The 26,832-nt window shown below is 43.7% G+C and overlaps 2 protein-coding genes and 1 long non-coding RNA gene across 6 annotated transcripts in view; 2 read left to right on the plus strand and 1 right to left on the minus strand.

Moving 5' to 3' along the window:
• Positions 1-2,120: 2,120 nt before the first annotated feature.
• LOC112466614 lies at positions 2,121-3,692 on the plus strand. The gene is made up of 3 exons (XR_003042165.1): positions 2,121-2,495; positions 3,027-3,303; positions 3,398-3,692. It is a non-coding gene; the product is annotated as an uncharacterized LOC112466614 (long non-coding RNA).
• Positions 3,693-3,847: 155 nt separating this feature from the next.
• LOC112466612 (hemK methyltransferase family member 1-like) lies at positions 3,848-5,997 on the minus strand. 2 transcript variants are annotated; one of them, XM_025034802.1, is made up of 5 exons: positions 5,433-5,997; positions 4,955-5,043; positions 4,645-4,867; positions 4,275-4,528; positions 3,848-4,202 (listed from the first exon to the last, which is right to left on the minus strand). In XM_025034802.1, the coding sequence occupies exons 1-5, from the start codon at positions 5,691-5,693 to the stop codon at positions 3,959-3,961; spliced, it is 1,071 nt and encodes a 356-aa protein (XP_024890570.1). In that variant the 5' UTR covers positions 5,694-5,997; the 3' UTR covers positions 3,848-3,958. The 2 variants fall into 2 exon arrangements, with proteins under 2 accessions (XP_024890570.1, XP_024890571.1); XM_025034803.1 differs by having other exon boundaries at positions 4,645-4,858; positions 5,433-5,994.
• Positions 5,998-6,511: 514 nt separating this feature from the next.
• LOC112466608 (unconventional myosin-XVIIIa-like) overlaps positions 6,512-26,832 on the plus strand; it is a 47,055-nt gene continuing 26,734 nt past the window's right edge. The window contains exons 1-6 of one of the 3 annotated variants that reach the window (XM_025034786.1): positions 6,512-7,061; positions 9,094-9,711; positions 10,489-11,166; positions 11,634-12,101; positions 15,163-15,297; positions 26,616-26,804. In XM_025034786.1, coding sequence (XP_024890554.1) covers positions 9,577-9,711; positions 10,489-11,166; positions 11,634-12,101; positions 15,163-15,297; positions 26,616-26,804 — 1,605 coding nt within the window. In that variant the 5' untranslated portion in view covers positions 6,512-7,061; positions 9,094-9,576. Of the gene's footprint in view, positions 7,062-9,093; positions 9,712-10,488; positions 11,167-11,633; positions 12,102-15,162; positions 15,298-23,496; positions 25,081-26,615; positions 26,805-26,832 lie in introns of those variants that run through there. The other 2 variants (XM_025034787.1, XM_025034788.1) reach the window with 2 other exon arrangements.

Here is a 26,832-nt window from a genome sequence, read left to right on the forward strand (position 1 = left end):
GTATGAGACAATAGCGCTATTAGTAATACCTTCTTAGTTCCTATAACATGCCCTACTATATGCTCTATCGATTTCATCGGCTCCTGGACCCCTATTCTGTAACTTGTAACGACAGTGTCGGTATCGTTACGTTGTCGTTGCGCAGGTATACTATATGGAAAAAAAGCTGCGCAACGACGACATAACGATACCGACACTGTCGTTAGAGTTACAGAATAGGGGTCCTGTACGCCTTCGCTCTCAAATCGGCGACTCCATTGATCGATAACATCGCCGATCGTACTACATTCACGCACATCCGAAACAAATAAACGTCGCGCTGGATGCTTCAACGTGACACTATTGAGATTGTTATTCGTCAAACATTGTAGACAGGCTAATATAGCTGGTTTATTGTAGACAGTACGTGTCCTCAAGACGTTACGACACCACATGATGCTTCCTTAGACTGTCTGCGGAATGCAGATGCAAAATTATATTGTATTTTGAAATTGTACCTAAAATTGATTGTTTTTGTATTTTTAATTTAATGTAAAAATACAATTTTTTTATAATTTATTAATTCATAACTATTAAAAATTACGCCCTTTAAAATAATAAAAAAAGAAGTAAAGCTCTCTATACGTCACCATTTAAATCGCTACCAAACAGCAGGCCTTGGTCGGTCAATCTGTTCTCAGATTTGTCAGCAGGATCTGCTCGATTTCTGCCACCAATCTGCTATCTGATTCTGTTAGCGTTAGCAGACTCTGTTGGCAGAACAGCTTAAATATGGAGACGCAGTTGACGTCAGTCTGCTGACATGTTTTGATTAAATCTGCCGACAGACTGCTATCATTTTGCTTACTGGGATATAATATAAAAAATCAATAAAGCTGAAGTTGACAATAAATATACATATATAAAAAATCGATAAGATATTGACCCGATGGAAAAATGCAAATAAATTGCTCAAACGATAAAAAAACTTTTTTGCAAAACGGTATTTTTAAGCAAAGAGCATGAGATATAAATTCTAATCGGTGTCATTCTATTAGTGATCGCGATTGTTTTTAATAAACATTTGATAATAATAAAGGAGCCAAAATATTGATCAAATTACACGTATATACATATGTATATCGTTTTGCACTTTTACATTTTATTTAATATTTTATATCGATATCATATAATAATATATAATAATAATAATAATAATAATAATAATAATAATAATAATAATATATAATAATATATAATATATATATAATAAATCACATTCACATAATTTTTGTTCAAAGTATTATTACTTAACAATTACATTTTACAGAGGTATTACATTCATAGAGGTATTTCATCCTTTGACCATAGTTTAAGGTCATATGACCTTAAACTATGGTCCGACCGGCTGATCTCTGTCCGCCTTATCTTTGACATAAATCGTGTCGCAAAGTTGAGCATTCTCCGTGTACAAGAGCTAAATCGCACGCGCGTGATAAACCCACAATCAGACTTTGAAACCGACGTCCGACGACCGACGATGACGACAGCTGGCCGCTGACGTAGTCTTTCTCAGTCGCACTCCAGCAGGCGGATTGTAACAGGCGCTCGCGCGGTTCCCACACATCCCACAAATCCTCATTTATAACTTACAACTAGATGAGTCCACGTGTTGCCCTTGGCTCGTTTTCACGACAGAAAAATTCTATACCCCATGGGACGTACCTGTGTGAAGTTGACATCCCATTTCTGAAATTCTAAAAGTTGTTCTGGATTATTCTAGACTTGTTATAAATTGTTCCAGAAAATCAAAATTTTAAAATAAAAATGTTCGCGGAAAATTAATCCGTACAAAATTACTGTTTTAAAAAAAAAGGTAAAAAAAGCGCCAAGTACACGCATAGTAGTGTATATGTTGTTGCCTCGAAAAAAAAAATAAAGTGGTAGTATTATACCTCGAAATAGCTTTACACCCTGTACATACTGTTTATAAAATGCGTAATACTACAAATAGGCGTGATATCCGTACAAAATTACCTTTCTAAAAAAAAAGGTAAAGAAAGGCGCCAAGTACACGTATAGTAGTGTACATGTTGTTACCTCGAAAAAAAACAAAGTGGTAGTACTATATCTCGAAAAAATTTAAGTAACAAGTGGTAGATAATTATTACAATTTTCTTGTAAAAGATTGTATTATCGCGCGTGATAGTAAATTGCTAAAGTGGGGTCGACCCATTCGATCCTCTATTTTTATCTACCAGTGAACACTAACTGTGTAAAAGTGATGAGTTTGTTGCATTTTTCCATCGGGTCAATATCTTATCGATTTTTTATATTATATTCCAGTAAGCAAAATGATAGCAGTCTGTCGGTAGATTGGCAATCCATATTTAAGCTCATGTTCTGCCAACAGAGTCTGCTAACAGATTCAGATAGCAGATTGGTGGCAGAAATCGAGCAGATCCTGCTAAAAAATCTGAGAGCAGATTGAAGACAGAAACCGAGCGAATTAAATGGTGACGTATTGAAAGCTTTACTTCTCTTTTTATTATTTTAAAGGGCGTAATTTTTAATAATTATGAATTAATAAATTATAAAAAATTATATTTTTACATTAATTAAAAATACAAAAACATACAATTTTAGGTACAATTTCAAAATACAATATAAATTATATATATATGTATATACTGGGCAACAAAATTATCGCAACAAAAATTTACGTCAAAAATTTGCCCTTAAAGGGTGAAGTCTGTACTTTAAGAAACTATTGTTAGACAGATTTTGAATTTAGCCTCCCCCCTCTCATATAATATACTATAATATACTATATACATATATTATAGTTCATAAAATGGAAAACTTCGCAGTCGAGTTATAAAATTTTGTGGAAAAGATTTGGTTGAATATTTACATCGTCTTTGGACTTAAGAGTATATCACTTCACGAGCACTTAAGCTAATAGATATTACATCCTATTGTACTTGTAACTGGGCTCTACTGAGGCGAGAATTTTTCAAGTTCTTTTTTTATTGACGCAATCAAAGGTACCGCAGAATCTTCCGGTGGTAACCTGCTATCCACTAATATACGCCTAGTGTCCACTTTCGGCAAGTTTGGTTTATGGAGTAGACCCGCGCTGAATGACCTTGAGCCTCAGGCACCGCAATTCAGTTTAGATGTTTTCCGGGCGGCAAAGGAAACAACGTCACGCAAATTGCGTCCACATGCGCAGGTGCCTAACCCGACTGTCCAGAGAAACTAACGCAACTCTTGGGATGACGAAGAGCAAGAAAAAACAGAGACAATGCTCAAGAATGATTAGTAATATATGAAAAGAAAATATGCACATACGTGCAAACATATGTGCACACACGTATGTACATGTAATATGTAACAATAATTATTTAATGTCTAGTTACAGGTACGCCGATAGGATGACGTTGATGTCCACCAACAGCGATGGATCAACAACGGAGAATGATGGTTGACAACGGAGGACGACACAAGAACATTTTACACATATCATATTTACATCGAAAGCATAAACATTATAGTAAGAAGCGAAAAATAAGTCATATCCTAGTTTTGTTGTTACAAGTCGAAATTGTGCCACCAAATTTAACTTATTAATCAGTCACTGTATATATCATTACATTAAATATAAAATTTTGTATTAAGTTTTTGCAAACAGTAAAAAAATTAATACAATACTCATGGATAGAAAGTTTGACTAATTAAATTATAAAAATATTAATATACATAAATTCCTATATGACTAATCCGTCCAATATAGACATATATCTATAACTTATAGTTACAGTTATAGACATAACTAATAAAATATACAATAAACTTACATAATATATATAACCTACTAATATGTGTGTGTCGGTTTTATTAAGACATTTTTACAAAATAATCATATAAAACATATATACATAGTAATATAACGAATGTAGAGTCAAGAATTGCTTTTTTAAATAACTTTCACTACTTCCACGAATCGATCGTTATTACAAAAATCTTTGTACGTATGTTCATGATAGAGCTTTAAATCGGGATATTTATTTGTAAAAAATTGTATATATTCCGGATGAGTAGGATCAACCTCCACGAAGAGACGTCCGCCAGGTTTTAATGCTTTGGCAGCATATTTTAAGAGCGGCTTGATCACTTTCAATCCATCGTCGCCGCCGTCCAGTGCCCTGAGATCCTCATAACTACATAATAAATATGTTATTAATTATTATTTATATAGTATTCGAAATTGACAGTCACACTTTGCGCATTACATCCTTATCTCAGGCTGCAGTTCCGGGATCTGCTTTGTTGGCACGTATGGCGGATTACTGATCACAAAATCGAATAGTTTTGAATTTAAATCCACATTATCGGCACCATTCAAGCTACTCGAAACTTCGATACTCGCATCCGACTTTAGGGTCGCATGTATTACTGTAACTTGCTTCGTTAAGTCCAGGTTGCTCCGATTTATTATCGTCAAATCGCAAGCGTGCGGATTCGCGTCGATCGCTGTGCACTTTATCTAGAAAAGTATTATTCTTTATTTCTTCTATCTTGAGGCATTATTCTATTATTTCTTAATTGTCAGAGTCTGCTCCTAGGATACAAATAGCCCAATAAAATTATCATCTCACATACTCTTTTACAAGCATGAGCGAGAGCCAGTGATATCGCGCCCGAGCCGCAACCGATTTCTAGGATCTCGCAACTGTCGGCCTGCGACGAACTCAGTCTTTTCAGCACAAAATCCACCAGTATTTCGGTTTCTGGGCGAGGAATAAAAATCGGTGGCACAAGCTTCACGGTAATGTCTCGGAAATCCCATTCGCCGATAATATACTGAACTGGCATTCTGCAAGGACTTGGCATTCATAAGTGAGCGCGAAGGTCTTCGCGCAGTTTGATCCAGTATATGGACTATAAAGGCCATATTTGAGGGACCTCTTACCTGGACAATCGACATTCGCATAACGACTCCAATTTTTCAATCTGACTCGCGGTGAGAGGATCATTTCTGACATTCAAGATATCTACTATCTGTAAGTAATAAGAGAGAATTAGAGCAATTTTTCACTTGTTAGTTCTAGAGTCTAATAACAGATTTTTAATATATTTTTTGCAAAGTATATTTGTACTGTCTTGCTATGATACTCTAATATATATCGCCTAAATCTCTAAGTTTGATGTATTCTACTAAAATGTTCAGTAATTCAGAAAGTGACAGTCATGAAATTCGTGACAAGCAGCTATACTGTGAGCCAAATAAATACTGCAATAGGTAAACAAAAAGTATAATTGCGTTTGGATTAAAAAAATACGCACGACGTAAAATGAATCTAATTGTTACCTAATTATCACCTAATTGTCATTCGCTGAATGTTGTCAATGACCAATTATGTATGAGACAATAGCGCTATTAGTAATACCTTCTTAGTTCCTATAACGTGCGCCACTATATGCTCTATCGATTCCACCGGCTCCGGTATACCTTCGCTCTCAAATCGGCGACTCCATTGATCGATAACATCGCCGATCGTACATTCACGCGCATCCGAAACAAATAAACGTCGCACTGGATGCTTCAACGTGACACTATTGAGATTGTTATTCGTCAAACATTGTAGACAGGCTAATATAGCTGGCTTATTGCCGATGATACGTGTCCTCAATACGTTACGACACCACATGATGCTTCATTAGACTTTCTGCGGAATGCAGATGCAAAATGCAGATTCAATCAGTTAATGACGCTGCCATCAGCTGATAGATCGTGAAACGTGCCGGAGATTGTACATACATGTATTTTAACCGTGCTATGCATGTATATAGAAACTGCTGCCAGCTGGCGGGATGGAAGTCTGTCGTATGTTTATCGACAATAAATCAAAGATGTTATAATTTAAAAAAACATCGGATCAAAATGCTCCGAATATAGAAAGTTAATAAAAATATCGCAAATTATGTTTTTCGCACATGATTAGATATCAAATAGTATTTTTATAAAAGAATGCTATTAATGTAAACACAGTTTTGTAGTGCTTTGTATTCTTATGTTATCAATATATCACTTTTTTTAAAGTAAACTACAATATATAATTATACTATTAATTACTTAATCGTATTATTGTCTTTATTCTTTAATTATTGTTAAATCGTCATGTTATATTCATTGGAACTATGAGAGCTCCAATTCTTTATTTCATCAAGAGTCCGCAGATTCCCGACTGCCTTCTCCAACCGACCGACGGTGAAATCACTCTCTTTCTCTGTGGCTACTCAGAAGGCTGTATAGCTGGGAGCGGAGTCAAAGACCTGGGCCGCTTTAGAAGATGCCGCTAAAGCCGTGCTCCGCCGGTGGATCGAAAGGTCTAAAAAGCGGCGCACGCATGCGCCGATGCTGGAGTAGGCTGTCTGGAAAAGAAGGGTGCTGGCTAACAGGCCGTTGTCTGGCCGAAGGCGCTGGCAGTCGCCACCGGCCCCGCTCCCAATTCATGACTGCCATGACAGTCCTCCTCCGTGTCGCAGCGAGTGCGAGACCGAGTCGTAGTATAACGCCGTTTAAAGAGCGCCGCTGTTGAACTTCCCTCCCCCTCCTCCTTTGCCCCCCACCGACTGATGCACGTACTCGCGTCGCAGCGCGTTGCACCGCGAGGAGGTCGACCGAGAACCGACCTCGGCTGGGTCATCACGGTGCTGGTGCCGCGGAGAACCAGCTCTAGCGCCTATCACCAAGTCACCCAGGCGCGGCCTTCCTAGGTGCGTTCGATTCATCGGACCGAAGAGTCCCGTGGGATCGTAGCGAGAGCGCGCGTCCTGCACGAGCACGCGTCGTGGTGGCTCGTGCGAATGGCGGGTGTTGTGGTAGCGGTGCCGTTGATGTGACGCGTGTCTCTCGTGGCCGTATACGCACGGCTGGCTGGCTCCGCTCGCTGTCAGTTTCGGAGCACAAGAAACGCCCGTGTAGGATACGTGTCAAACAACGTACAACAGGCAGGCCACGCTCCCGCTCTCCACCTGGGTTCGATCGACCGATGCGGCTCGTCGAACCCCCGTAGGTAGGGCGCCTTTGCCGATTAGAGCCGCGAATACCTATGAGAGAGACGAGGGCACCGCACGCGCTCGTAGCGAGGTGTAAGGCACGGCGAGTACGCGGCATCGATCGCGGCGAGACGTTCCGAGCGACTCGCCGAAAAGGTCGCATGCCTCGGAAGATTCGCCGGTGTTAGATGTAGTCTTTAGCCAAAGGTTTCTCGGTGAAGCGATATTAAGTCGCCGGATACTTCGGGTCTCCAGACACTTGAATGACTGTCAATTACAGCGAAACGATTGGGATTTCTCGAGCGACTCGTTGAAAAAAATCTGAATCCTTTTCTCTCCGTGCAAAAGTCACTGGTAGCAGTAGTAAAGCTCGCGATGCGCTTCGTAGCGCGCGCTCGGTTTAGTGCTTCGTGCACGCGAACCGGAGCGAATCGGGGCATCGATCGCCGTCGGGATTTTCGGAGCGGAGGCGACACCGCGTGCTCCGAAAAATTTGCCGGCTCCGCGAGTGTGCCGGCTAATCGATCGACACGCCTGTAGATTCGCCGGCGCCCAACGAGATTTTCCGAGCCGTCCTTGAAGAGCGAGAAACGCGGAGCAAGGTGTGGTGGAAAAACGAGCGCGTATCGTTATTCGCGAACAACGCCGGCTACTATGAACAGTATATGAACGTCACGCGCGAGAATAGAGTGTTTGATATATTACGTCCTTCGTGTAGATACATTTTTTTTGTCACAGATCTGTCGTTCATTTCCACGCGCTAGTTTAATGATGTAAGATCGACGTTTGCGTAATACGCTTCCGCGTTGCCCCGATTACATTTAAATTATCTCCTCCCCGACCACACAGCGTATGCACATGCATGCGCAAAGAACTGTACAGAAACGTGCAATTAAATCTCTAGAATGTGTGCGGTTTCATTAGCAGCGGTTAATTGTCGCCTTTCTAATTTTCTACGCTCTCCCGTAGACCCCATGAACGCACTTATGACTTCTAAATTGTCTTCCGCGAGGGCATGCAAATAGGCGAGTAACGAAGGTGCAAATAATCGCACGACGCACCGCATTTCGTTGTCGTATGAAAAAAAATTGCAGCCTCCTCTAATTGAATCCCAAATCAAACGGTTGATCGTTCAGCTCGTCAGCTTCGTTTTCACGCAATAAAAAACGCGCGTGTCGATAATCGTTGAGGTAATCGACTCGATAATGCACTGCTTCGGCAACTTTCTTTATTTCTGCTGACTACGCGGCGGCGGCGTCACGCGATGACGAGAACGCGAGGGGAGCGCATTCGCGCGTTTCGCGCGAGTTCGCGGTGCACCTCGGGAAAGAAAGAGGAACGAAAAAAAAACCCCTTCGCTCCTCGCGGTGAGTCGGACCGAACGCGTGTGCACCGAACAACGGTTGCGTTATCGCCGCTTCTTTTGCCCGTGCCGTCGCCCCTCGTTTCCGCATGCCTCGCGATATCGAGTCCCACGCCGGAAGCAATGTCCAACCACGAAGAAACGTTTTCGGTTCACGCCCTTGCGTGCACCACATCCGGGCGACCTCCAGATTGGCGCTAATCGCGCGGGGAGGAGATCAAATGTCGGGGAGATCCCGGAAGTGTGCGAGCCGCGAACTCTTTCCGCCTTGTTCCGCGCGCCGAGCGCATCGCGAGCCCCGCACACAGAAGAAAAAGAAGTGTCAAATCAAGACTTATATCTACGCAATCTATAATCTTGAAATGGGATTATATTGTGTTAAACGAAGAAAACTTACCTGAATAAAGTCATAAAGTCAAGTTAAACCAAGTTTTATGTAGTTCAACCAAGAAAAAAAAGTTAAAATAAAAAGTTGAAAGTCTTATAAGAAGATTATAGATTATTGCGTATACATATACGAGTATATAAGTTTTAATTTGCCACTTCTTTTTTTTCTGTACACATTATACCGCGCACGTTTCAATCTCGATCGTGATCGATCGAACCTGCGATCTTTCGTAAAGCACGCACTTGTTAGCGATGCACCTCACGAGTACAACTAACGTTAGAATTAAATGAATTTCCAGGGAACGATCCCGAGGGCAAATCGATGAACGCGGCGCCGTTGCCGGTGAATAGGGTGCACCGGTGCGCTGCGGGGCGAGCCGGGGCATTGGGAGAGCCTACCTCGGACGGACGACGCGGCCTACTCCGGAACGAATTGTGACAGACAGCCGCTTTTCGAGTCGTCGTCGTGAGTGCCGGGCATCGTGGTGGCGGTGACGAGGCGATGCGCGCGACTCGGCGTGTCTCGCACGGCCAATAGCGCCGATCACGCGCGAGTCGCGGCAAAAGTTAGCCGGTTATTTTGACAGACGGTGCTGCATAATCACGGTGATACGTAATACATAGCATACACACACACATATATATATATGCTACGAGGTGCAAGAAATCAAGACTGTCCGCGATCGCGTCGCGTAGGGCCAATCGAGCAATCGAGAAACGAGATATCGTATGTTATCTCTTTCTCGTGTTCGCGTTCTTGTGACGTTTAGCGAGTGAAGAAGATGTTTAACTTTATGAAGAAGGCCGCGGAGAAGGACGACAAGGAGAAGCGGAAGCGCGAGAAGAAGGAGCGGAAGGATGTTAAGAAACGCGATCGCAGCAGCATGTCCGCGGAGGAGCTCCTACGATTGGATGAGGTAAATGCAAAAACGTCGCGGGAACTTTCGCTAAGAAATATCCTTGCTCTGTTGCGATCCCTTTCCTTTCTTTTACAATTTGGAAAACCACAACAAATTATATTATTTATCTTTGCAAACTATATTATTTATCTTAATTGCGAGTTCTGCCAGTCGTTGATTTTTTATATTAAGTTCGTAACGAATGAACGTTTTGGTTATCGCATTTTCCGATGACTAGGTGGGTGTACACTGATACTGCAAATTTATGAGTTACACAAAGTTACCGATATCTTCCGATTATATTTCTTATCGGCATGAACAGAGCTGTCAATATCACGAGGCGATAACGTTTTCCAGTAGCTTTCTTCAAATTGATATTATTAATAAACTGTGCATTAAAAAAACGTGTGTGTTGATGATGTGATTACACTATAAAGAACTTAATCGATCATAAGAGAATTTTTCGATAGAAATGAAGAGTTCTGAATTGCGAGATAAGATTTCGTCTTGAAAAGCTTCTTTTCTGTAGATTCAGTATCGTCGCTGGTCGGATGTGGTTTCACGCGCGATATGAAGTGCTGGTCGCATACTCGTTGCACTGCATTAACGAAAAATAAAAATTGCAAAATTATTCTGCGATATGGACAACGAGTCGTTACAATCGCATCGTTCACAGAATAAGAGAAGCTTCTTGAGAAAATTCGTAGGATTTTGCATGGTACACATTTTTAAGTGTCCCTGGCTTGGGAGAGTTCTTGAAAAAAAATTTCGTCACTCTTACACGCTTTGTTGCAGGTTCGTAGATCACTGAAAATTCCTGGTCGTCGGAAGGAGAAGGAGAAGTTACCGAGCGGCATCACCGCGGATTACAGCGCGTCGTTTTTCGCGCATCTGGATCGCGATCTTTTGGACGCCACGCAGAACGCGGGGCCAGGCTCGGCGATCGGTGCCGGCGCCAGCAGTTGGGCGACTAGAACGCCCGACGGTTTGATGCAGAGCGACTCGTCGGAAGCGTCTCTCACATCTCTGACGACGACCACGACCACGGCGTCGACGACGACGAGTCACGCCGGCGTTCAATCCGGCGGCAAGTGTCTACCGCCGTTGCCGCCGAAACCGCCCAAGCGAGGAATCCTCAAAGGACCGCGGTTGACCGTCAACAGCTGTACCGTCAACGTTCTCTCGGAGGAGAATGTGTTGCCGAACGGCACAGAAACCAGTTACCAGGAGGCCAGTAATTTGCTGGTGAGGAACACCCTTCAGAACGAGGTGATCACCTATCAGAACGTGCCGACGCATTTGAACAGTATTCTGAACAAAGACGACTGCAACGACGAGGAGTCTGTGTGTCAAGCCGCGTGGCTTTCCGTGCAACAACAGGCAATTCAGCAACAATACCAGCAGCAACAATACCAGCAGCAGCAACAGCAGCAGCAGCATCATCATCATCAAATTGACGCCAAACTGCTTCAGGTTAGATAACGTTCCGCTTTCTCTCCCGCGCATCAGTTGCGGCGAAACCCGATTATTACGATCATTTCCGAAACGTGTAATGAGATGCTAAGTGATGGGTTTGTTTGAAATTTTGACGTAAACCAACGTCAACAGAGAAGATCCCGTTGGAACGATAATAAAGCAAGCAGTAGTGAATTATGTCTTTTACAATTTTTTTCCGTGCGATCGTAGAATGTATTTTCGCAATATCTTCATAACTCGTCAAACGAGTTTTTCTAAAAATTCTATCAAAATTTCAATTTTGATTTAAACCTTGCTAATAAATGCGCCATAAATATTCCATAATTTTGTATTTTATATTCAAGATTCACTCTGTTTCATGTTTACATACTTTTAAGAATCATAAATCGATAATAAATAACAATAGACTTAAATAGACAATAAATCTAATGCGTAACCTCCAAGTATTTCCTTACCATATTCAGGTCGTTACCAGCGCTAGTCCATCCGCGGATTCTTTGACGGACACGACAAACTCGAGTTTCGCGACGCCGCCGTTCAGCCTGTCGCCCGTTGGCGAGTCCCAGGGTTTCTCGAGGTGGCGGTCGTCGGTCTCCTTCGAGGAGCAGGGAATCGAACTGCAGCTCCCGGAGATCGTGCCGCTCGAGTTACCCGAACCCAGGGAACTCACCATCCAGAGGCAACCTCCGCCGCGAAACGACTTCGGCTTCTCGCTCCGTCGCGCCGTGATCGTCGAGCGGGCGGCGAACGGCGTCACACAGATGAGACCCGTGATTTTCGCCGAACCTGGCGCTCTAGTGCAGCACAACAATGACACGGGTCTATTGCCCGGTGACAGACTGATCGAGGTCAATGGGATCAACGTGGATGACAAGTCGCGCGAGGAGATCATCGATCTTATCAAGAGCTCCGCCAACAGCGTCACCGTGAAGGTAATCCTCATATTAATAATCATACATCGGTGAAAAAAAATCCTCTTCATTTCTTTTAGAATAATTTTAAAGGAAGAAGAGTACACAAACTCATTAATACAAATTAATACTTTGTTAGAAACACTTCAATATAACACTTTTTTTCGTGTCTAAAAAAATGATTTTATAGAATGTACAAGAGCACATTTTTTTATCTAGATTCCATACTCGTGTTCTAATTTTGTGGCTGATATCTTTGTAAATTGTCGATTGAATGATGAGAATACTTAAGAAGTCAGAACGTACTTTGGACATTGCGCAAGCGATAGTACTCTATAGCTCATACTTTTCTCTTCTGTAGACCATACCGGTCGTGTCCCCTCGTACTCCAAGAATGAAACCTTTCTCTTGCCGAACGCGGGGCAAGCTTATTAGCATAAATCTGATGGTATTTACCGGAAAGCGGTCACTCTAATGATCGAGACGCGGGGAGACGCAACGACACCGCACCGCAACGACCTTATGTTCGATTATCAGTTGTCAATGATTAGGTTATCGCTACTTTTGTTAACCACTTCTCGTTATCGGATTCCTCACGGCTCAACCTTGGGATCTTTAAAAATATCGTTTGAAAAACGGGTATAATGAATGTTGTTCGATATCGCACAGGGAAATCCGCGCTGAACGTGGTGAAAGGCATCGAGGAATCCTTAGGTTCTTCGGAGGTCATAGAAAGGGGTCGATCGAGTGTCGTTCCGTAGACCTTTGGTACATCGCAGCGGCGAACTGCGTTGTAATCAATAAAGCAACAAACTGTCGTCCAATTTTATTTCGTTTCGATTTTAAACAGAACGTAAGGCAACTGAACGTTTTCCTGAATAAAACATTCTTATTTATTATTGATTATGATCGAAAGTCTATGTAGTCCCGCATTTTCTGTTCGCGTAAACAATAATTATATGACGTTAAACGGCAATGGTAGGTGGGCTACGAAAAACCGACATTACTTTTCATTGATGTTTGACCGCTCGTTGTACCATGTCGCCGTCGTTATTGTGAACAAGGATGAGTGACCAGCCGCAAAAGGTGCGGGCGAGCGCTTCGTAGGACAAATAATTGCGGCGCGATGTCGGCCGGTTCATTGCCACTGCTGGCAACGAATATAGCGGGAGATCGTGAGTCACGGTCCCCGCTAATAAAACTGTACACGAGACACGAGGGACCGTCGTGTGAAAATAGCGAGCTTACCGAGAATCCGAATCTTCTTCTATCGTCACCACCAAGCAAATCGACCACCGCAAGCGCGCGTCTCATAAAGAGGGGGCCAACTTTGCGGGCCCCGGGCTCGGTATCGGGAGAACGGAGAGTGTAAAAGTAAAGAGGAGTCTCTGGGCGGGAGGAGGAGATGCCCAAGCGTGTCTGACCTTGCCCCGTAGCCGTGGAATGCTAAAAATGCCACCGCGTTCCCGCGGCCAGAAACGAAATGTGTAATTCCGTCCGTTGCGTCCGTTGCACCGTTCTCCCTTTCACTGCTTCCTCACGCGCGCAGAATGTAATCTCCGGGGTGGATTGAATGGCTAAATCCGGGGATTTCGTGCGTCAACGCGCATCAGAAAACGTCCCAGGATCGATGAAATGCAACTCGCGTTTCCCTATTGCACTACCGCGTTTGCTAGAAACGCATTTCTTTGAAGAACGATGACGGAACGTTTCTCGGAGAAAATAGAAGTAGCTACGATGCATACATAGAGAAGCGAGTAATATTTTTAGGCGCGTATATATGATCAAGTTTATTTGTCTAATCTAAAAATATTAAGACTTAAGCAGCTCGGAACACAACCTTTCCCAAAACCAAACATGTAAATATCCGGAAACGCTGGGTACGTAAGAGGATGAGAGGAAGAGAAAGGAAATGAGAATAAGAGCGAGAAAGAGAGACGCAGAGGGGAAGAAACCGGATGTAATTCACTCGCAAATCGAGCGCGTTATACGCTATATACAGGGTGTACCAGAATTCGTGTACTTTTTATCAAAAACTCTTCCTTCAGGAATTTTAGAACTGCGTTATTTTTCACAACTTCAACGTTCGCGGCGGGTGTCTTTCTCAATAAGTTACGTGTGTCTCAAAACTGAAAATATCGCGTGCAGCCGTCCTGGCGTATCAGAGCGTGAAGATACCTGCTGTAATTCGCAATTCTCATTTATCATCGCGGTAACTCGGTGGACGGCCGACGATGCAAGCGGGAAATACTGACGGGAAAGGCTGCATCTATCGGGTGTTGCTGGTCCTGATGCACGTTACCTACGTGAGGGACCCGGTCCCTCGTCCACCCGATCTCTGTCTTTTCGCGACACGGCAGTCGCGTCGACAGAAGAAACGTGACGTGATTTACATACTTATGTATAGGTAACGCGTCGTCAGGCCCCTCTCGGTCAACATCCTGCTTCCTGTTCTCTGTGTGTTGCACGAGCTCGGCCTCGTGCGCCTAAGTCGCGCGTATGCACGCGTGCCCCGTTATACACGTCAGATGGACAAAGTGTGTGCGTATCAGGCACGCAGACACGTCGATAACAGGCGGAGCCGTCCGTAACGGAGATTAATCGGGATTAGACGAACGGCGAGGGATACTGTCCATACTGCGTTCAATATTGCTTCTGCAAAGTCAACATTCCATTTTCACCATTCCGATATAACTGATAGAATCGCGATTTTTTCCCAAAGAGAGCTCAGATTTTCCGATATGTAAAAAAATCCTTACAGGTAGAAATACCAACTTTGATCAATTTAAAAATATCGTAAATTTCGTAATATCTTTCGATAAAAGTCTCGAGATGTTATTCCAAACTCCCAGGCAAATTCCGAAACGAAATTTTAATCCATAGGCACTTGGAAAATTTCTGCATCCACGTCCATCTCTCCGGTGGCAGCGAATGCCCGTCGCTTCATTTATCACGTGGACGTTCATGACATGACTATTCATAAACGAACATAAATGAATTTTACCGCAATCGTCGGCACGCTCAAGGGCGTGCTCGCGTGATGGATACGCATTACAATATTAACATGTTAATTTCGTTGCAGGTGCAGCCGGTCGCCGAGCTATCGGAATTATCGAGACGCGGCAGTTGTGACGGACGTCAAGTCGAATTGGCACCTGCGAATATCCGCGGCGGCACGCTTCGCCGATCCGGCAGTTTGCGGTTTCATCAAAATACAGTAAGCCTATCGCCATTTCTCATCGACTTTGCAATTAGAGTTTAATAAGTCATGTTTGCTGAAAAAGCCTCGCGAAAGGAATAATTTAAATCGTTTCTCAAACTTTCAACATACAACGCAAAAATTCCTTCACGAAGAAATGGAATTCAAGAAAATAAATGATATCTATTGACTGGTATCATTTAAGTTTACCACTACCTCAATCGTCAAAGTTAAATTATTCGTTATACCGTCAGGCTTTTTTAGCTTTCTATTAATATTTTTTATATGTATCAATATACATTATAGTTTTTATAGTTTATATAATTTCTATGACACCGTCACACGTGTGAAAAGGGGAGCGAAGAATAAAGAGAGCATAAGTAATGAGATAAAACGCGATCAACTTAGCGAAGGGTACGCGGAGAAATAAAAAGGACGGCACAAAGGGGGCACAAAATTGCAGCGGAATGCGACAGGGCTGCAGCGCGATGCGGCAGCGAGGAAAGAGGAAGACAATAATGGAGAGACGCTCACTTTCCACCCACATTCCCTAGAGCGGCGCAGTGGCATAGCAATCGCATAACGGTACATCTCTACTGACTGCCTCGTACCGTAATACCTCGTTTCCGCCGAACTTCGAGCTGTAATCTAAACTACGGGCGCAGCCCGTTGCAAGAAAATGCAGTCTTTTCGCGGCGGCTTGGTCACATTTCACAGAGGCATAGAGTACGTCATGTGCAGATTAAGTCTCAAAGAATTTAAAAAATTTATTCAAAGAGAAACAATTACTTTGAGCGGATTTCTAAAATGGAAGATATTTGACACACTTCAAACGAGTTTCCCGAATGCGGTGAACAGTTCTGTCATTTGAATGCTGAAACTGCAGTTACTATAAACGAGGCGACAGTCGCACAAATCACGGAGAGAAATATTAAAACGTGATAAACGTTTGAGATTGACGCTTGCATTAGCAGAAATGAACATATGTGCGATATTGTTCCCGCACATGTTGAATGTCCTCTTTTATTCCGCCGGCTTCGCTGGCAGTCGAGCTTGCGGGCTTTCGAGCCATGCCTTCATTAAATTAAACTGTCACGCGACGTAACGCGCATTCCTACTCGTTATCGCAACGAGATCGAAGATGCCGTTGTAAAAGGGAGCACGCCAAGAATGAGCGGTATCGCATCCGCATTTCTGGATTCATCGATAAACGTGAAACGCAAATTGCATTACGTCAAAGTGTACATTAAACGTAACTATATTTTCGTATACGTTGCTCTCGTGGGGATGCTCTAACAGGATTTGTATTGGAACGTTATTAAAGCCCCCGGCGACGGTTTGATGATATTCTATTTCAATATTATCGCAAAGTAGATTGTGGAGAAATAACGCGTCTGTGCCGGGTGTGTAAATATTCCCGGAAATTTTACGGTAAACGTGAAACGGTTTACTTTGACAGAAAACTCTGTAATTTAATTGCCACCTAATTGATTCAGTTGTTTAAGCTCGCTTGTCGATCTCAAGATTTAAAATCCAGTCTCGCTTAACCAGATTGCCAGTCTCGCTTAAACAACAACGATATAAATATAATTGCGAAATAACGCAATTGTCTCGGGAACGAAACGAACACGATCGTCGTGAACACGGGCGTCACGTCGCTCGCTGCGCAATTTGTACGCACGTCGAACGCGAGCAACGTGTCGTAATTGGCAATTAGCTCTAACAAAGTGCGACTTATGTTGGTGTTAAAATGCACAGTGAAACGAGCACGATGATGTTTACTGACGGTCGATAAAGCCGACAGTATGGCGGCACGGCAAAGAACGTGCTGCCGACACGTCACTGTGGAGAATGTCGTGAAACGTAGCGAGCAATAATGCTTTTCTTACTTTGCAATGAAAGCACGTACCCTTTTCAAAATTTTGTCGCGTATACATTAAATAAAAATTCTGATCCATCTATTCAATGTTTTTTAAAATCCGTGCGGTTCACACTAGAAAAATAAATTATGTGGTTCTTATTAAATTATGAAGAAAGATTGGAAAGATATAACATTAAACAATTTTTTCACAAATTTTTTTAATTAAAAAATTGAATTTAAAGACTGAAAGTAGAATTTTCTATCTCGTCTTTCGTCATTTCGGTATCGCGAACTTTATTTCTGAGATCAACGAGGGAATAATTGCGCCGCGTGCATATTAAAGGTCTGAAAGGTGTTGACCCCGGTGAAAAAAATCGCAGACCGACAATCTTGTGATCTTATTAATCCAAGAACCGGCGAATGCCGCTAAACGCAGATTTGCACACCGCTGCGAAATGGGAAGTCGGTAGTTGCTCGGGGTGGTGCACGTCCTCGTGTAAGCTCTCCGCTCTCTCACGGTGTGCGACGTGCGGCTCGCTCGCTCGCTCGACGTATCGGCTACGTAAATGTCAAATTACGTAATTAGAATTGCATGTTACGCTCTACGTGGTGAGTAATTACGCCGTTACCGCCGCAACGCTATTATTACGCCCGCGAGGAAGGTACCGGGTATACGCGCGATAACATCGCCGATCGCCGGGGGATCCCCGCCACGCCGCGCCGCGCCGTGCCAATCGTTCGTCGCGACATGTAGGCTAATAATCATATCTCCGCCGTGTACAAGAACGCGAGCGAAGTTTCTTTTTCCATCCGGAAAATCGCGCGCGATCCGTTAGACTCGCCGGAGTCGTTAATCCCTTCGACTTCGTTAACGATCGAAGTTATGCCGCAAATTCATTTCTTTAGAATCTTTAGATCGATGCCTAACGTTGTTGCCGATAAGAGGGAGGTAAGAAAATGATAACACGTGGCACTAAAAGCGCGATGCGGTTACAGCCTTGTAATGACGTCAGCTTATTGCCTATAAATATCGGGCGTTCGGAAAAAAAGTGGGTTGCCCACGCGAGCGGAGGGCTGCGCGAGTTTAACGGCCCCCCGTTGTACGCGTCTATGACTTTGCGAGCTATTGCTGGCATACCACGTCGGTGAAGCCAACGTATTAAACTTCAGCAGCGAAGATAATAAATTACGAAACCACTTTTTATCCTTCGTTTAACCGTCGGTTGGACATCGGACGATTCTGCGACCCGAATTTTTAATCGGAGGAATAATTACAGAGACATCTTCGAATTTAATGAATACACGAGACGCGAATACGTTATTAGAGTTTAACTCGTAAAATCCAAATGAGAAATTGTGCGAATCGCTTAACTTTTCATCGGCGTCGCGGTATTTCGCAAAAATGAATAGGCCACTCGAGCGGCTGTGCCGGCGCGAATAAATTTGCATGCAGTTGCTGCGATCGGTGGGCAAAAGGCGAAGTCGGTCGCCGCATTCGCGGCATGGCGCGACGCGGTGCGGCACGACGGGCGTAATTTGTATTTTATGCACGTAATCGCGGTGGCTTGGGAGTCCACGTACGTACATACGTATGCGCGCACCCGCCCTCTTATCTGCCCACATTGATGCGAGACGGCGTTAACGCGTTATACCCCGCGCCGCCGTCAGCGGCTCGTAGCGAGAGGCATCTTGATTACGATATAGGCGAGAGATTCCGCGTGCATTACGCTCCGGCTGATCCTTGGCGCCTCTCTGACACCGCCTCTCTGCCTCCAACGTCGCCGCCGTGCCGGAGATGGCCGTATACTTCCCGATGTTCTCCTTTACTTCGCCGAGAAGTTAATCCTCGTCGTGACGTTTGCATTAATCGTGACTATTTTTGTTTCCTGAATGAAACTTGAGGAATCGCGGGTAATCAGTATTAAGTCTTGAGTAACTTTTCTCATTTGGTATACACGCTGAAAATTTTTTTCCTTTCTTACCATGTATACGAACAGCCTTTATATTAAAATGTGATTATTTACGTGTACAACTCGCATGTTGCGGAATTAAGTTTAAATTTGACAGCGTGTATTTTTGTCAGGAGAATATCTTAGAAATCAATAAATAATGTTAGGATAACGCTCAGAAAATGGAGCAAACATATAGAGCGAGTAACTGTGATAAATATGTGTATGGATTCTATGCGAGCTTGTTTCAAATCGGATCAAGATGGTTTAGACGCACGCATGTAAGCATGTTACTCGCACTGTGTGCTTCGAGTACGCGCGCTGTTATAAATTTACGATTCGCGTCTGCTGTGGCCGTACCAGTCAGTCCGGTCTGTCCGTCAATCCGTGAGTCATCGAACATCATTCTTTTACCAACAGGTCAAAAACAACATAAAATTTTTACTCAAATGTTAGCTTAGGACTGCCGTTGTTGCATTCTTCTCGGATCTGGTCTGTCCACTTAAAGGCGAATATTAATAATAGCTATTTTGTCCAACAAATGCGTTTTTTTGTCTTCAGGACTTTTTTATGGATTAAAAAAATTTTTGTGGTTCTTCCTTTTTTTCCCTTCGCATCGAGAATTGGAGATACCTTTCTTTAATCTACCATTTACAACTTCATCGGCCGCAACCACGCCTACGTCAATCGCTACAACGCACAAGGTCGGTTTAGCAATTCGCGCAGCGTGAGCGACTAAAGGACTCGTTTTCCATTTCACTTCTTTTTTCTCCTTCTCTCGAGAGCCTGGTGCGGCCTCGAACGACCTTCCCCCGTGGATTCTATCGGTATTTTCGATAGTTTCTCATCGAAATTTATGCTGTATTTATCCTTGTAGCTTTTAAACGCAAAATACCGGCGAAATTTATCGCTGCATTTACCTCAGTGACGTTCACTTACATGGAATGACAGATTCATTAATCCCTAAATTGATCGTAATTCCTTCGAGACAGTAACGTGAGGCACGGAAGCGCGATAGGACAGTATAACCGCGCCGTATTACGTTAGAAGATAACGGTTATTGAAATCCAATTGTTCGTTGAATGCGGCGCGTCAAATCAAGTTTGCCTTGTTTGTCGCGTATGTTATGCACCACGAGGGATCACCGGCCGTTTCGACCTACACTTTAATTCCAGTTGTTCCACCTATCTCCTCGTCGTACCGTTCTCCAGTAAGTGCAGCGTAAAAAGGCGCGCATAGCGCGAGTCGCTGCACGGAACAATGTAATCGTGAAGCCTGATGGTCGTACATCGCGCACCGTGAGAAACGCTGTTCGAATCAGGAGCCGCTCTTGGAAACTTCTGAACTATGCAAAAGCTTCGCTATTAATAATCCTCGATCGACGGATACGTATGTCGCAATGAAAAAAGCGACTCCGATATTGACGATTGATAATTAAGGATAATAATAATAATTGTGGTGTTTACGCGAGACATTCATGCCAGATGTGCCTACGTCATTCTGCGTGTTACTAATCTCGGCCTCTTCGATTTATGCACGCATGCAAGCAAATCGCATTGTCGCGACTATTTTTTCCCTGTAACTTATCGTTATCGATATATCGTTTAACTAAATTGTGCTAAGCCATTACAAACCACGACGAGATTCCGCGCCAGCCCAATTCGCTCTTCCTTTTAAGAGATCTTGGCCTTAGGGGCTGCACGCTGTAAGGTAAACGTACCAGTGGCCGCACACGTCCCAGTCGCCGCACACGACTTTAATGTTTTCAATGTATTAAGCATTTCGTGAAGAATATTGCAAATTTAAAAATTGTGTAGGGATCTACAATACGTTATTGTAATAACAAACAAATTTGAAGTATGATTCTGCACGGATTACCATTTATTTTAAATTGTTTATTCGGTCTCGCACGTCACGGCTGTTCGGATACTGGTACAACCCTGCGAAGTTCGCTAGTCCCAGTAACCGCACATCGCGTAGCACGCTGTTTCTCGATCGATGCAAAGTTGTTACTACGAAATTAATTCTGGTGTTTCGATTAAAAGAAAACAAAATATCGTGTGGAAAACCGATTGATAAGTAAGTACTCATTGTTGATAATATATCTGCAATAAATCTAATGTGCATGCTGAATCTGTGCAACCAGTATCAGAAAAATTGTTTGCTGTTTACATGGAGAGGTTATGTTACGGCTGAATATATTTTGGTTTAAGGCTGCGGTCCACTTGACGTCACAAATGCTTTGAAGCGTTTTTCTTCTCCTTCTTTCTTCATTGAAGGAGGAATGCTTCGAAGCATTTGTAGCATCAAGTGAACCGCAGCCTAAATATCGTATTGTGCGGACACTGGGTGGGACATACCGAGTAAAGGCTGTGCGGACACTGGTACATTTGACCTTTTTATCATTTTCGCGGCATAAATAATAAATGACTGAATATTAAAATAAACATTGCATGTGTTTTAGAAACTAGAAACCCTAAGCTTCAAGATGGTTCAAGTCATTTGTACCAAGCATGCGTCTAAATGGGCTAAATTTGTATCACAATCTGAATTGTGGCTTAAGTGTGCGACCACTGGTACATTTACCTTATGTAAATTTTTTTTGCCTGTTTCTAATTCATCGATCCGGCGCGTCCCACGCGCGGACAAAATGTAACGGAGAAATTGTCGTGTAGCAATCCACCCACGTCACGATCGATTCACGACGTTCCTCGTCTCCGCATTGAATACACATGTTGCCGAACAATGACAACGGTGCGTCATCGGCCTAGCATAATTTAAAACTTAGAATAGCGCGTTTAGAAAACTAATTGCCTCTTTCCTTAGAGCCGATCAGCGCTGCATATCCTTGAATGGTATTATCTCTTCCACGTGGCTTCTATATATTCTACAAATTTCATCTGATATGAGGAAAGAAGCTAAAAAAACAGAGAGCTACCTTATCAAAATTATTACAGTCAATATGCCATCGTACTGCGTATATATAGCTGGATATTGCCGGTACGCAAAGCGAATTATCGTACATCGAGAAATCCTGCGGCCGTTTCTTGCGACCAGTATGGTCGCGGCGGTGATATTCGGACCGCAAAGAGCTGAACACCGGCCGCGCCGCGCCGTTATATTACGTCTCTCGGTACAGGCGCATGTTTGTGGCAATGTCCGCCCGTCGGGTAACTCGCTTTGGTCGGGCGCAATCTCGCGTGTTACGAGTTTCTTAAAATAGCGGCCCGGTGCTCCCTCGAATCTTCACGAATGCGTTTCTCTCGGCAGCACGTGCGGTGCACGAGTCGTCGCTTCGATGCACCGCACGTGACCAATCCGCGAATGCTTTCCTCGGGCTTGAGAAACCGATTTTCTTATCGCCACGCTATATAATCATGTATAAAATAAAGACATCGCGATGACGATGTAATTCCGTCGCATAGCGGGACGTAAAACTTGAATTGAGAAAAAAGCTAGGGAGTATTCGAGCGGAATATATCTTCAGAAGACGCAGAAATGCAAAATGCAGATGTAAAACGATTAAAAAAGAACTTATTGTACAATTTTCATGTTGAAAGGCAAGATCAGACTGAGAGTCACTTAAATAATACATTTCCCGTGCCTGCTAGAACTCCCTTCTGAGGAAAGCTATATATAAACACTTCTGTACTGCTCCCGGCATTTCCTCCGCTTCTCGCTCGAAGCTTTCGAAAGCGCGAGAGCTTTGCACTGTAAACGGCAGCTCCATATATTTGAAGCGAACGATCGAGTCGAGTATTTCTCAGAAATAATTCTTGGTTGCACTCACGTTACGCTTCCGTAGGTTGAGTTCCGCGGCCTCTAAAGAGGAAGCACTTGCCATTTAATTTCAGACTGAATGAATGCACCTATATCATTAGCTTCAAACTAGATTTATATCAGACGGATGAACGTATTAAAACATTCTAATAAATTTTGAATTAAATGCAAAATTGTGGCATTAAGCATTTCATGTTGCAAACAATGACTTATGTGTATTTAGTCTAGTTTTTTTCTCTAACCAAAACGCTTCAAACGACGTTAAATTGCGAAAAATCGCGATTCTAGATGTCGAATTATCTCGCCTGGACCTTCGAATTTGCGCTAATCGCATCTTGATCCGCAATCGCCGCGGAATCGGATCGGCCTACTAGCCGACTGTTTGTCGTCTGTGCAAATCGCGGAGGAAGGACGTTGAAGTAACCGAAGCCGAGCGTATGGTCGGCCGACCGATAGGGGGACAGAGAGGGGACGTCTGCGCGACGGAAGCGGGAGACGAGGACGGAGAAACGTGGAGAGCGAGCGGGAGAATTACGTTTCGTGATGGAGAGAAAGAACTCCCGGGCGGCTCTCGTGGGCACACGCCTCTCTCGTTCTCCTCGGTTCTCCTCAACGAGAGGACCTGTCTCTGTCTCGGAGCACCAGCGTTGCTTCAGTCGACATTCGGGAGACCCCCGTGATGCTCCTCGTGATCGAGTCCTGCCCTCGTGACCGTCGCCGTCGTCACGAGTCATGAGAGAACCTCCTGGAGTAAGCCGCGTCTCAGTTCTCGCGGACGGGAGCCGTTTGCCGAAACGTTTTAAAACGGAAACCGAAGAAAACGTGCCGGGGAATTGACATTCGCGCGATGATAATTGCATTTTTATAAATTAATACATTTCAACCGAGTTCGATGACGATGATCGGCGATATTGGTCGAGAACTGCTTTCGAAGATATGTCATGTGACTCGCGAGTGGAAACTAAGTGCTTTCGATTGTCGTAAATATAAGAAAAATGTGGAGCTAATAGAAAAATAATGATTCACTAACGACAAGTCGATACCGATCGAGACAGAACATATATAGTAAGACGAAGTATCATGATTACCAAACAATTTACATTCAAGAAATAATTTTGACGTTATTGCGCTAAGTGATGAAGACATTTTCGGCTTTCAGCGGTTAATGAAGAATTCTATACATGTGAATTCTCAAGCAAACTTAAGAGAACCCACGGACTACGTGAGAGGAATTCCGTCGGGATTAATGATAATTGCGTTGCGAAAGTGACAACGTGAAATCCGCTTCTCTGAGGAAAGACCAAGAAGATGCCGCGCAGCAGAGATGAGATTGACAATATGTCGCTTGGCGCGCATCATCTTCTTCACAGATCTTGCAGAGGCAAGGCTCACGCCAGTGGGATAGCTAAGCAACACAATCGTCAAGGTCTGCCGTCGCAAAAGATCCCAAAGTCACCGGCGCAAGACTTCTCGAAGCAGCACGAGTTTAGCGTTTCCAGCAATGGCGTTGTCCTCGACAGGAAGCACAGCAGAAATAGCACGAGCTCGTGGGAGTGCAGCGACAGCGACAGCATGCACTCCTCCGAGATCGGGCAAAACGGCTGTTCGGAAAATCGACTGAGCAACTCGAATCGTGGCCTCGAACGAGCGTCGAGCGTCAAATTCGATGCCAAAGAGAGGATCAAAGGATCTCACGGGAGCAATCATTGCTCGCCGTCATTACGAGCTGCGAAAAGTTTCAAAAAGGAGAGCTGGGCGGACACTTTGCGCGTAGGATCCGTAAACGACAGAATCAAGCGGATGGAGAAGGGCTGGGACGACAGTAACGTTATCAGGACGCCGAAGGAACGCAAGTGGCATAGGATCACGGCGGAAATAGAGCAGAGGATACCGAGCGCGGACAATGGGCTCCGGATGTTCGGTTTTAAAAATAGCTGGGCCAATAACGCGAAGAAAGTCTCGAAACGGAGTCGGCCGGGTCACCAAAGATGCGCGAAACCGATTCAGGACATTATCGAATGGGAGGAATTGTTCGAGATGGCCCTCGCCAGGAAGATAAGACGGAAAATACGGGAGAATGGAAAAATAGAGTCAAATATAATGAAGAATGTGAAACGTGGCGGAGAAAGTGGTCGCGCAAAGGACGAAGAAGAGTGCATGAAGCATCTTGAGGTCCTTCTGGAAAATAGAGTAACGCCGCAAATGGACGAGGTACGTTTCATAAAGGACTCAAAGGAGATCGGCGTCCAGGCTGCTGAAGTCATCAGCCTGGACCAACAGAAAATAATTTTTGCTAATAGAAAATGCGAATTAGAAAAATGTCGATAATTTTTATAAAACAAAGGTTTCGAAATAATATAGGATACAAGAAATGGTTAATTTTTCTTCTACTACTTTGCCTTAGGAATCACGCCATTCTTTACCAAACTATTAATTTCGACGAAACGAATTGAGATGTTCTGTGTAATCTCGCGATTAGAGCATAAAGCTTCGTCTTTAACGTAATATGCGCCTTGAGAGAATCCAGGAAATTTCTGGCAAATTGTCATCGCGTGAGAGCGCGTGAAACGCGTTTAAAGGGCAAACTCGTAATATTCAAACAATCCCCTCGTTTAGGCCTTTGAAGGAGCGGCGTTTGCCGCGTATTCGCGAAACAATGGCGCGTTGTGCGCTACCAATGAGCCCCGAGACCTGATACATAGTAATGTATGTATACCAGGAAACTCACTGTCTGTCTTCCTTACCTGGTGGAACCACACGAGTCACCGTTCTGCTCGATGCGGAAATCGATACGCGCGAACTCGCAGCTGCACCGACTCGGTGATTCACGGGTTTAAAGAGAATGGAGCCGCGGGATACGTTTAACTCTCGTTCGTGTAAATCTAACGATACCTAAACAATTATACAACTTCAATTAGTGTCTTACAATTATAAATAATAAATAATAAAACACACTGTACAATTACTGACAACATTCGGTAAAACTCGCCAATATTGCCAATAAAGTCGTTTGTATTTTAACGCAGACGTTGTTTCGATAAGGCAACAAATTGACGAAGCTTATTTCCTATGCCTCCGAGATAATAGGCATTCATGAAGAGGGATAGAAGGACACATGAAATGAGGGAAGATAGAAATAGAAAGGATCGAGCGAATGCCATTTGGATGTTAATGAGTAGCCGCAGTTAATGGTACGCAGGTCTGTTCGTCTGTAGTCGTAATACGCCGCGCAGCCACGCAATAAGACGTTTCATAACGATTCACCGCGACTGACAGCCGCCGGTAGCGAGATCGTCGAGGACGTCGCCGATTCAACTTTTATCGTGTAGGTGTGAGCTGTCCTCGCTAGGTCCGTGTAAATTGCCAGCGGGGAAACTTCGATAAAGCTCAAGACTACATCGATTGATTCGCGCCGTGGAAAAAAAGGACGAGGAGCTCGCGTGACTGCGAAAACGAAGACGTTCGAAGAACGTAGACAATTCAATTAACGTCACTTGGATCTTTGTTTGAATAAAATACATTCGAGAATTGAACAGCTACAATATTTGGTACCTTTCGATTGCACTTAAAAAAACTAATTAAGTCGGCATATTAAAAAAAATTAAGTACGCGAGCTCTTCATTTTCGCGTTCATGGCCTTCATGGCAAATCTCAATTCAATATAGGAAATATCATTCTTTTTTAAAGAATGCATTATGGATAATTCGCGTGCGCTAATATGCTTGTTTCTTTTTAATATTGCACAGGCGCGGTCGGAAGAGCATCTGGCGCAGGAACAAGCATGGTTAACATCCGAGAGAATTTGGTTATTGCATCGCGGAGGTTTTACTCCGGCCACAAGATGCGGTTCCGCCGATCCCGACACAGGAAAACTGAGGATCCGATTGACCACCTCCGGAGAGGAGTTGCTCGTGGACGAGGAGGATGTAGAGAAGGTATTATGATTATTTCCTGCAATTAGCT

Source organism: Temnothorax curvispinosus, unplaced genomic scaffold (assembly GCF_003070985.1).
Source record: "Temnothorax curvispinosus isolate PA1 unplaced genomic scaffold, ASM307098v1 QBEX01016430.1, whole genome shotgun sequence".
Lineage (NCBI taxonomy): Eukaryota > Metazoa > Arthropoda > Insecta > Hymenoptera > Formicidae > Temnothorax > Temnothorax curvispinosus.

Excerpts from the sequence above, each read along its gene's own strand:
- LOC112466612 (XM_025034802.1), bottom strand. The coding sequence starts at position 5,693 with ATGTGGTGTCGTAACGTATTGAGGACACGTATCATCGGCAATAAGCCA. Across the intron at positions 4,868-4,954 it reads TGCGAATGTCGATTGTCCAG|TCCTTGCAGAATGCCAGTTC; the intron begins GTAAGAGGTCCC and ends ATGAATGCCAAG. Across the intron at positions 4,529-4,644 it reads TCGCTCATGCTTGTAAAAGA|ATAAAGTGCACAGCGATCGA; the intron begins GTATGTGAGATG and ends ATACTTTTCTAG.